General features: G+C 34.9%; 1 protein-coding gene across 4 annotated transcripts in view; it reads left to right on the forward strand.

Annotated features, from left to right (window-relative positions):
- Positions 1–12,287, forward strand: part of KLHDC1 (kelch domain containing 1) — an 85,714-nt gene that overhangs the window by 6,640 nt on the left and 66,787 nt on the right. For all 4 annotated transcript variants that reach the window (XM_054593605.1, XM_054593750.1, XM_054593673.1 and 1 more), the window contains exons 2-4: positions 9,836–9,906; positions 10,355–10,472; positions 10,877–10,995. In XM_054593605.1, coding sequence (XP_054449580.1) covers positions 9,836–9,906; positions 10,355–10,472; positions 10,877–10,995 — 308 coding nt within the window. The remainder of the gene's footprint in view (positions 1–9,835; positions 9,907–10,354; positions 10,473–10,876; positions 10,996–12,287) is intronic.

Consider the following 12,287-nt stretch of genomic DNA (forward strand, 5'->3'; position numbering starts at 1 on the left):
GATATCTTTCAAGAAAGTTTTTATTTTTTTAAAGATTTTATTTATTTATTTATAGAGGGGAAGGGAGGAGAAAGAGAGGGAGAGAAACTTCAATGTGTGGCTGCCTGTCGCCTGCCCCGCACTGGGGACCTGGCCCTCAATGCAGATATGTGCCCTGACCATGAATCAACTGGTGACTTCTTGGATTGCAGGCTGGTGCTCAGTCCACTGAGCCACGCCAGCCAGGTCTCAAGAAAGTTTTATAGTGTCTTCATAGGGATCTTGTACATCTTTGGTTGGGTTTATTCTTAGTTTCTTTATATTTTTTATTTCTATTGTTAATTTTTTTTAAACTAAATTTCCTGATTGTTGCTGGTGTTTTGAAATACAATCGACTTTTGAATACTTTTGATTCTGGCAAGCTTTCTCAGTTTACATTCTCATAATTCATATGTTTATTTTTTTATATGCTGTGTAAATAACAATATAATCTGCAGGTGACGACAGCTTTGTTTCTCACTTTCTAATATTTATTCGTCTTTCTTTACTGGTCGACCTTAAGTAAAATGTTTAATAGAACCCATTTTTTTGTTCCTAATCTTAGAAGGATTGTTTCCAATGCTTAAGCATTAAGTTTGATATTTACTTTAGGGTTTTGTTTGTTTGTAGATGGCCTTTTTTTTAAATTAAGGAAGTTTCCTTCTATACTATTTTCAATAAATAAATGTTGAATTTTGGAGATTTTTCTACATTACACTGAGATAATAATGGTTTTTTCTTGATGATTTATGCTAATGTATTATTAAACCAATGTTGCTTTCCTTGAATTAAACCCAAGTTGGTGTAACATATTCCATTTTTTTTGTACATTACTGGGTCCTGTCTGCTAATTTTTTTTTTAAAGGGTTTTTTACTCCTGTGTTTGTAAGTGGATTGGGTAATGCACCTTTTTTTATATTCTGGAATAGTTTTTGTAAGATTGAATTATTTGTTCTTTGAATGTTTGAAAGAACTCATCCATAAAACTATTTGAGCCTGGTACTTGGTGGGATTTTAAATCTCTGATTCAATCAATTTAAAGCTGTGGGACTGCTCAGATTTTTCTTCAGTCAGGCTTGATAAAATTTTCTCATCTCTATCATCATCCCTAGGAGTCTATCCAATTTCCTTTAGGCTTTTAAATTTATTGGCATAAACTTAAATTGCTTATAATATTCTCTATTTAATTTCTATAAGTATGTTCCCTTTCCATTCCAAAAATTATTTAATGGTTCCTTTCTGTTTTTCTTTTCTTGAATAATCTTAACAGAGGTAGATTAGCCTTCTGAAACAGATTAGCTTTTGGTTTACTTGATATTTTCTGCTTTTTTTAATTTCATTAATATCTTACTCCTTTTTATTTATTCCCATTTTCTCTGGGTTGATTATGCTGTTATTTCTTGAACTTCTGAAGTTGGATGCTGAACTCACTCTTTTTGAGACTTAACACATTTTTCTTAAACGTTTTATTTTTAGAGAGGGGGAAGTAAGGGAGAAAGAGAAGGAGAGAAACATTGATGTGCAAGAGATACATTGATTGGCTCACAACCCAGGCATGTGCCCAGACTGGGAATCGAACCAGTAACTTTTTGATTTGCAGGTCAGCACTCAGTCCATTGATCCACATCAGCCAGGACAAGACTTTAAAAATTTTTAATTAAGTATGTTAATAAATAATTTTTAAATAATAAATAATTTTTAAATTTTAAGTAATTTAATTCATAAATTTTAAAAAGATGTTCTTCCTAATATCTTTTTAGTTGTATTCTTCATGTTATAGCAAGAAGTATTAATATTTTGTCATTTCACAGTTTTGATATTTTATATTTCCCATTATTATTTATTTGACCTGTAAGTTGTTTAGGAAGATATTTTAGATTTCTAAACATACGCTATTTTTATAGTTAGCTTTCTGTTATTAATTTCTAACTTAATTGTGTTGTACTTGGAGAATGTGGTGTATATCTATTTGATAATATATTGAGGTTTGCTTTAAGGACTAAGCATGTAACCAATTATCAGAAGCATACACTTTGCCTTTATATTGTATGAAGTATTTATATACCTTTGTTTTATCAAACTTGCTAATTGTGTTGTTTAAATCTCTTATATCGTTTTTGATTATTTTATTTCCTGTTCTTTCAATTACTGTGAGAGGTTTAAAAACTCCCGTTCTGATGTAAATTTGTTAGCGTCTGCCTATGGTCCCGTCAGTTTTTACTTTATATGTATTTTAAGCCACCTTCCTGGGTAGATATGAATTCAGATCTTTTGGGTTAATGGAACATTTTAGTATTTTGTAATGATCCTCTTTATCTGTAGTAATGTTATTTGCCTTAAAATCTATTTGCCAATATTAACACAGCTACACAGTTTTTTCTTTTGGCTGATATTTGCATGGCATATATTTTCCTATCTCCTTATGAAAACTTTGTATAGCTTTATATTTTAGATGTGGTTTATAACCTGAAAATAGTTGGATCTTATTTTTATCCAGTCTGACATGTATTTTATCTGGAGAGTTAAGCCTATATTCTTAATGTAATTCTGATACACTTTTTTTTTCTTTAGATGTACTTTATATTTGTCCCTCTCTATTTCACTTCCTCCTGATTTGGGGGATTGCTTTTGTGTTTTATTCTCTTCGTATATTTTTCTCTTTCCTTGTATAGAAATTGTAAGATTAATATCTAGCCATCTAGTAGTGACTTTATTTATTTCAACATGAATACTTCACAAGGTTCAGTTAATAATTTTCATTCTTCCTGAAGAGGTAAACTACTTCAGAAAGTTTTAAGTCTGGTCACCCCTTTCCCTAGTTAGTCCTATCCTGGTACACCCCCTACCCTATGCAAGTTAGGCACAAAAAAAAGTTTAGCTCTTTTTTCATGTTTAAATTTATCCACACATTTACCAATATCTTGTACTATTATTCCTTGTTGCACTTCAGATCATTTTCTTTTGCCTGGAGTAGCACAGCTGTTAGACTTTCTTTAAATAAGGGTTATTGGCCAACTGTCTCAACTTTTGTTTGTCTGAAAATTTCTTCATTTCACCTTGGTATTTAAAAGAAACTTCACTCTGTGTAGAATTCTGGGTGAACAGTTGCTTTCATTAAACACAAGTGTTAACATTACTTAGTCTTATGTTCTACCAATGAGAATTCAGTTGGTCATTAGTTGCCATTCATTTGAAGGTGATTTATCTTATCTGTAGAAGATTTAAAGAATATTTTTTCTTTGCTGTTCTGTAGTTTTACTATATGACTAGTTATGGATTTCTAGGACTTCATAGATTTCAAGGAGTGATGACTTACAATAATTTTGGAAAACTCTCAGCCTTGTCTTTTCAAATATTGCCACTTTCTCATTCTCTCTGTTACATCCTAATGTAATGCTGATTAGGCATAGTTTTTCTCTTTCTCCATGTCTCTTAACTTCTTTTCTATATACTCCTTCGATCTGAGCTATATTCCTGGATAAATCATTAACTAAGCCTCTACTTTAGCAAAACCTTGACAAGAGCAATTTTAGTGGAGTGATAGGCTCAGAAGCTAGATTAACCTGAAGTGAAGAGAGAATGAGAGGTAAAACATCCACCATAGGTAGCTCAGTATGGAAGCTTTTTCTGAAAGAAGCAGAGAAATTGAAGCAGTTAAGAGAGAGTTGGTATTTTTTTTTTAATATAAAAAACGGGGGCTTCTGGTCAAGATGGAGGCATAGGTTTCCACGCACAACCAAAAGAAGGATAATAACCAATTTTAAAACAAAAAACAACAAGAACTGGCTGAAAATCAACCTGTATGGAAGCCTGACAACTAAGGAGTTAAAGAAGAAACATTCCTCCAGATCAGCAGGAGGGGTGGAGATGGGCAGCCGGCATGGAGAGGACATGTGGCAAGGCAGTGCTGGCAGAACAGGCAGTCCCACAGTCACGTGTGGATGAACCGGGAGGAACAACTGGGGAGTGAGACAGACCGCACAACCCAAGGTTCCAGAGTGGGAAAATCAAGCCTCAAAACGTCTGGCTGTAAAAATCTGTGGGGGTGGCAGTGGCAGGAGAAACTGTCAGTCTCACAGGAGAGTCTGTTGCAGGGGCCCATGGGATCCTAGAATGTACAGAATCCCACCTACCCAGGAACCAGCACCAGGGAAGCACCTGAAAGGGCACAATTCACTTGAGCAAAGTAGGGGAAGTGACTGAAAGCCTGCTCAGAGCCGAGCAAGCAACATTGTTCCCTCTCTGAACCCTCCCCCACATACAGCACCAAAATGCAGCCACATGTGTTGCCCTGCCCTGGAAAATAACTAAGACTTTGCTCCTTACAAGGTAACAGGTATGCCGAGACAAAGAAACATGGCCCAAATGAAAGAACACATCAAAACTCCAGAAAAAGAACTAAGTGATGAGGAGATAGCCAATCTATCAGATACAGAGTTGAAAACACTGGTAATCAGGATTCTCACAGAAATGATTGATTATGGATGCAAAATAAAGGAAGAAGTGAAGGCTATACAAAGTGAAATAAAGAAAAATATACAGGGAACCAACAGTGAAGGGAAGGAAACCAGAATTCAAATCAATGATTTGAAACAAAAGGAAGAAATAAACATTCAACTGGAACATAATGAAGAAACAAGAATTCAAAAAAAATGAGGAGAGGGTTAGGAACCTCTGGGATAACTTTGAACATTCCAGTATCTGAATCATAGGGGCGCCAGAAGGAGAAGGGGAAGAGCAAGAAATGAAAACTTACTTGAAAAAATAATGAAAGAAAAGTTCCCCAATCTGGCAAAGAAAATAGACTTCCAGGAAGTCCAGGAAGCTCAGAGAGTCCCAAACAAGTTGAACCCAAAGAGGAGCACACCAAAACACATCATAATTAAATAACCCAAGATTAAAGATAAGGGGAGAATCTTGAAAACAGCAAGAGAAAAGCAGAGAGTTACCTACAAAGGAGTTCCCATAAGACTATGAGCTGATTTCTCAAAAGAAACTTTACCGGCAAGAAGGGGCTGGAAAGAAGTATTCAAAGTCATGAAAGGCAAGGACCTACATCCAAGATTACTCTATCCAGCAAAGCTGTCATTTAGAATGGAAGGGCAGATAGTGTGCTTCCCAGATAAGGTCAAGTTAAAGGAGTTCATCATCACCAAGCCCTTATTACTTATCTAAGAAAAATAAGATCAAAATTATGAGCAGTCAAATGACGACAAACTCAACTACCCACAACTGAACCTACAAAACAAAAACAAACTAAGCAAACAACCAGAACAGGAACAGAATCAAAGAAATGGCGATCACATGGAGGGTTATCAGCAGGGAGGGGGAGAGGGGAGAATGGGGGAAAAGGTACAGGGGATAAGAAGCATAATTGGTAGGTACAAAATCAACAGGGGGAGGTTAAGAGTGGTATAGGAAATAGAGAAGCCAAAGAATGTATATGTACGACCCATGGACGTGAACTAAGGAGAGGGGGATGCTGGAGGGAATGGGGGGTACAGGACAGAGGGGGATAAAGGGGAGGAAAAGGGACAACTGTAATACCACAATCAATAAAATAAACTAAAAAGAATAGAAGGCGATATCAAGGTGTATTTGGATATCCATAGGAATGAGCTAGTAGAGAAGGAAAACTTGATATAGAAAAGAAGAGATAATTTTGGAGCAAAATCTCTGAGAAAATGAGAAGGAACTAGGTCCAAATTTTTCAATTCTGTGCTTCATTTGTGTTTTTTTTTCCACCCCTTTTATTTTTTCAATTTGATTTCATTTTTTTAAATGTTCTATTCTTTATCTGTTACCGTTGTCCCAATGTCCCCCGCTTCAGCCCTCTACATCCAGCTTACCCTGCACTTCCAGAGTCAATCCCCACACTGTTGTCCATGTCCATGGGTCCTTTATATATGTTCCTTGACTAATCCCTTCACCCTCTTTCAAACAGTCCCCACCTCCCTCCTCCCCTCTTACAGCTGTCTGTTACATGATTCCATGACTCTTGTTCTGTTTTGCTCATTAGTTTATTTTGTTCATTAGATTACTCTCATAAGTGAGATCATGTGGTAGTTGTCTTTTACTGACTGGCTTATTTCACTTAGCATAATATTCTCCAGATCTATCCCTGCTATCACAAAGGGTAGGAATTCCTTCTTTTTTCTGCTGCATAGTATTCCATTGTTTAAATATACCACAGTTTTATAATCTACTCATCTACTGATGGACACTTCGGCTGTTTCCAATTCTTGGCTGTTGTAAATATTGCTGCTATGAACATAGGTGTGCATAAATTCTTTTGAACTGGTGTTTTGGGATTCTTAGGGCATATTCATAGCAGTAGAATTGCTGGGTCAAAAGGTAGTTCCATTTTTAATTTTTTGAGGAAATTCCATGCCATTTTCCACAGTAGGTGCACCAGTCTGCATTCCCACAAATAATGCACTAGGATTCCCTATTCCCTATATCCTCATGAGCACTTGTTGTTTGTTGATTTCCTAATGATAGACATTTTGGCAGATGTGAGGCGATTATCTCATTGTGGTTTCAATTTGCATCTCTTTGATGGCTAGTGATGTTGAGCATCTTTTCATATGTCTGCCTTGGAGAAGTGTCTATTCCGGTCCTTTGCCCATTTTTTAATTGATTACCTTTGTGGTGTTGAGTTGTGTGAGTTCTTTTTATATTTTGGAGATTAAAGCCTTGTCCAATGTATCATTGGCAAATGTCTTTTCCCATACAGTTGGATCCCTTTTCATTTTTATTATGGGTCCTTTAGCCATGCAGAAGCGTTTTAATTTGTTGTAGTCCCATTTGTTTATTTTTCCTTCATTTCCCTTGCCCTAGGAGATATATCAGCAAAAATATTGCTACATGAGATATCTGAAATTTTACTGTTTTCCACTAGCATTTTTATGGTATCAAGACTTATATTTAGGTCTTTTATCCATTTTGAGTTTATTCTGGTATATGGTGTAAATTTTTGGTCTAGTTTCCTTTTTTTTTTTCTTTCATGTACCAGCCCAGTTCTCTCAACACCATTTATTGAAGAGACTGTTTTTACTTCATTGTATGCTCGTTCCTCCTTTGTCAAATATTAATTGACCATAGAGACGTGGGTTTATTTCTGGGTTCTCTATTTTATTCCATTGATCCATGTGTCTATTCTTATACCAGTACCAGACTGTTTGTACCACCCCTTTTAAAGGTTAATGAAAGGGATTTTTCTTTATAATCAGGCCTTGCAATCAGTTTAATTTAACTGGTATCATTCACTTACCCATTCACTCACTTAGTCAATAAATGTTTCATTTGCCTTTTATGTGTCAGTCAGTGTGCTAGGCTCTGTGAAACAAATTATAACAGCATAAACATGATCCATGCACTTATGAAGCTTATAGGTTAGCAGTGGTGTTGGGTGGGTATGATTCAGTCAAATGACTTTGAAGGAGAAGTACAGGATTGTATAAGAGCGAACATTTAAATGTTCCTAAAGAATGAGTTAGTTAGCCAGCCAAACTCTTTTAGCCATTCCAAGAGAGAAGAGCATAGCTGAAGGCCCTATTGCAGCAAGGAAATTACAAAGGCTTAAGAATTGAAATAAGACTAGAGTCTTTAATTAAATGTACCAAATAGTACAGAATCATAAGAATTTTAGACTATCCTGAGAGTACTAGGGAAGTATTGAAGGGATTTAAGCAGAGTAATGACAGAATCCATTTTTGTAATATTTTTGTTATAAAGGTATATACACAAAGCTGGAGCCTGATGTGATTAAACTTTAGAATCATATAATTAACTCTCCTTTTTCAAGTTATTTGTTTACTTAGCCATTAAACATTAAGTATGACTTCCTCAATAAGACATAAGTGGAAGTTCCCTTGGGATTAATAAAACGGTTTTCTGCTCTGTGTGTGTGTGTTTGAGAGAGAGAGAGAGAGAGAGAGAGAGAGAGAGAGATTGGGGGGGTGCTTAGACAGGAGAAATACCTGGTAGTAAATATATTATTTTTAAAATTTAGCATAGCAATGAGAAATTAGCTTAATCTACTTAGAATGTTAATAACTTATGCATCATGCAGTATTAGAAATTCTTAAGCTGCTATCTTTTACATTTGGCTATTTTTTAATTATTCTAAGAAATTATGACAGGTTTAAGTAAGGATTTCTTTCAACCCCTAAATTCTTTACTTAACATAAATAAGATTGTATTTCTCTTCTCATCATAAATGTCAGAATGCACTATTCTATTTATATTATTAGCTTCTTTAGTGATTGTTCAGAGTTATTATTTGGACTAGTTAAATTTATCTTGAGCCTTAGAGTCTGTTTGTGTTGGGTTGGCCAAAAAGTCCATTTAGTTTTTTCTGCAAAATAAAAGATGCATTCTTCATTTTCACCAACAACTTTATTGATTTGGATATTTTGAGTATGTGTCTCCCACTGGTATAACATTGACTGTTCTCAATTAATGTCTCTATTTGATTGCTATCAACTTCAACCTCAACCCTGGGGCATTGTCCAGTGAGAAACCTCTAGCATGAAACTTCACAAACCACATTTGACATGTTTGATCAGTCACAGCACCTTCTCCATACACTGCAGAAATCTTTTTGTTGCATTCCAGTTGTGCTTTTACCTTTCTTGAAATAATAAAGCATAACATGCTGAAAATGTTCTTATTCTCTTCCATCTTCAGTATTAAAATGGCTACACAAAAATTCACCAATTTTGATGTTTCTTTAGAATGTCCACTCTTATGACAGCTGTCACAATACAATCTTAACAAAATTGTTTCACATGAAATTAAAGACAACTAAGTGCTACTAGAGTCATCTTCCTGAAAAAACAAACTTTTTGGCCAACCCAATAATAAACAAGTAACACTACGTCTTGCACATAGTAGGCACTCAAAAAATATCTTCAGTGAATCAATATATCTGATACAGTTATCTTTTTAAAATTTTATTTCTCAATTATAGTTCATAATCAATATTTTGTATTAGTTTCAGGTGTGCAGTCTAGCGACCCATATACTTTACAAAGTGTTCCCCAGATTATTTTCAGTACCCACCCGGCATTATACATAGTTATAAAAATACTATATTTCCTATGCTTTACATCCCCATGACTATTTTATAACTACTAATGTGTACTTCTTAATCCCTTCACTTTTTTCACTCAGGCCCCCAACGCCCCTCCTTCTGGCAACCATCAGTCTGTTCTTCGTATTTTAAATTTTGTTTGTTCATTAATTTTGTTCTTAAGATTCCACATATAAGTGAAATCATATGGTATTAGTCTTTCTCTGTCTGACTTATTTCACTTAGCATAATACCTTTAGATTCACCCATGCTTTTGCAAATGGTAAGATTTCATTCTTTCTCTGATACAGTGCTCTTAATTACACCTTATAAAAATTTCCTTCCTTAATTCCTTTCTTTCACACAGAACATATTGCCCTTGTTTGATATTCATTTTCTCCCTGGCTTGATAGTCTTTAGTATTCTACTCTGAATATTATTATTTTGCTATTTTCCTTTAATCAAAGTCTGTTTTTAAGGTTTAATTGTCTGGAGTTTTTTCTTGAGATTCATGTACTTGTTATTTTGTACTCTAAGCCTTTGTTTGCCCATTTTCTCTTAGAAAATGTCTTTTTTCCTTTTCTCATTTGATCGCACTTAATTTATATTTAAAACAGTTTTTGAGCCTGCTTATGATTTTGTGTTTTGCAGTATTTTAATTGCAGTTTTCCCATCTTGAGGAAGTATTGAATTGTTACTATGCATTTGATAAACATGATTTTATGTATTCTATGTTTTTAGTCTATTGAAGACAATGAAGTATATTTGCCTAATGATGAAATTTGGACCTATGATATTGATAGTGGGTTGTGGTAAGTAATTTTAAATTGCAGAATGTGTAGTCTTAATATGTGTTATAAATATTTTCATAGACTCGGGAATTTATGACCCTTAGAATATACTGCAACATTTATTTCTCCCCTTCATTTTCTTTCAGTGCTTTATTCTTTCTGGCTGTTTCTTTCCCCTACTCCTTTCCTCTCTCTACTATGTATCCTTTACTATTCCTCACAATTCTAAGGCTGTCTCTGAAGACTTTGTTCTGCTAATTAATTCCCAATTCTGGTGACACATGAAGATTTTGTAATTTTCCAGTACACTGAAAAACCTTTACGATGTGTCTTCCAGTATTGGTTACCATTATATTTTAATTATAATTGTCAGTGACAATTTTCACTTAAAAAGGACTCCTGGAGTTCACAGGGAATTTTAATTTACCTTTCTGGAAAGTTATCCAATTCGATGTTATTCTTGCTGCAGGACAATGCACCTCATGGAAGGAGAACTCCCTACCTCCATGTCAGGAAGTTGCGGTGCTTGCATTAATGGAAAGCTGTACATTTTTGGAGGATATGACGACAAAGGATACAGCAATCGAGTAATATTTTCTTTCAGTTCAGGAGTGAAGCAAAATGTGTAGTATTTAGTGTATTACTTCATCTCACAAGTTCAGAAATATTTTAAAAAGAAGATATATATAGAAAATCTTGTGTTTATGATTATAAGGTTTTAGAGTGAAAAGGAAGTGGTGCTTTTCTTCCATGTCTTTCTGTTACAGAATTAACTACATACCTAATTGATATCAATAGGGCAAGAGAATTATGGGAAAAGATCTATTTCAGTATGTTTTATATGCTTCTAAAACATAGTTTCACTTTTATTAGCTTCACAGTTAAAATTTTACCTGTTAAAAAGAAAAAAGATTTGGATCACAAAATCTTCAGATATAGATTTAATTTTCAAGTGCCTTGTCTGTTAATGCTGTTCTCCTTTTTTTAAAAGCTTTATTTTGTTAATTTGCGAACAAGAGATGGAACCTACATTTGGGAAAAAATCACCAACTTTGAAGGAAAACCACCCACACCACGTGATAAGCTTTCTTGCTGGGTATATAAAGACAGGTAATGCATCAAAATCATCTCAGTAACCACACTTATGTGAGGATTATAGCTTGAGGCCAAAATCAAGAAAACTTAAGACTCTGATTTTTTTCAACATACAATTACAAACTAGTTTCTTTAAAAAAAATCCTCACCTGAGGATGTGCTGTGTTATTGCTTTAGAGAGTGAAAGGGAATGAGAGTGGGGTGAAGGTGGGTGATGAGAGAGTGAGTGAGAGAGAGAGAGAGGGAGGGAGAGAGAGGGAAAGAGAGAGAGGGAGCGAGGAAGGGAGGGAGGGAAGGAATCATTGATGTGAGAGAAACTTCGACTGGCTGCCTTGCACAGGCGCCTCAACTTACCAAACCCACAACCTACGTATGTGCCCTGACTAGAATGAGCCCTGCAACCTTTCCAGCGTCTGGGAGGACGAGCCAGCCAACTGAGTCGCATGGGCCAGGGCCAAACTTGTTTTGACACTAATGGTAACAACAGTTTAAACCCTGGAAAAACTAAGTAATAAAAACAAACATGTGAAAGCAACTATTCGGTTTTCTAAAAATTCATTAATTGATTTAAAATTTTGAATAATTAATATATTCACATTATTCAAACCATATTTACAAATATTGCAGTGAAAGCTTTGGCTCCCACTCCTACCCCCGTTCCCACATGCACAAATAGTTACTTCTCTTTATATCTTTTGCATTCTTATGGCAGTTGTTTCCAACATTGTCTGTGATTGGAATCACCTGAGGATCTTTGAAACATTCCGAAGCCCAGGTGATATACCCGACACTAATTTAATTTAATTAGTCTCTGAGAGTATGATTTTTTTGAAGTTCCTCCGGTTATTGCAAGATGCAAACAAGTTTGGAAACCACTGCTGTCAGTGTTACTTTATGCAAAAAGAAACAAATATGTATGTATGTTTGTATGTATTTCTCTTTTTTGCCCCTTCTCCTCACACAAATACCAGTGTACTCTCTGTATACTGTTTGCACTTTGCTGCTTTTTTTAATTAAGAGTATATACCATGGAGATCTTTCATCTTTCTGTATCCCTAGTTAGAAAGCTTGTTCTTGGTGGGCTTGTTTTTTGTTTTTTGTTTTTTTTTGCACTTTCATAGTACTCTCCTCTGTGAATATACATACCATTGTTTGTTTAACCTTTACCCTGTAGATTGATTCAACTCCTTTACTATTACAAATTATGCTTTAATGAATATCTTTGTGTGTGTGTCTGTATGTGTACATATCAGATAGATTTACTGAATAAAATTCCAGAATTGGATGGCTGGGTCAAAAAGTAATGC

Source organism: Pteronotus mesoamericanus, unplaced genomic scaffold, assembly GCF_021234165.1.
Source record: "Pteronotus mesoamericanus isolate MK-2021 breed Mesoamerican mustached bat unplaced genomic scaffold, CSHL_Meso_final contig_100, whole genome shotgun sequence".
NCBI lineage: Eukaryota > Metazoa > Chordata > Mammalia > Chiroptera > Mormoopidae > Pteronotus > Pteronotus mesoamericanus.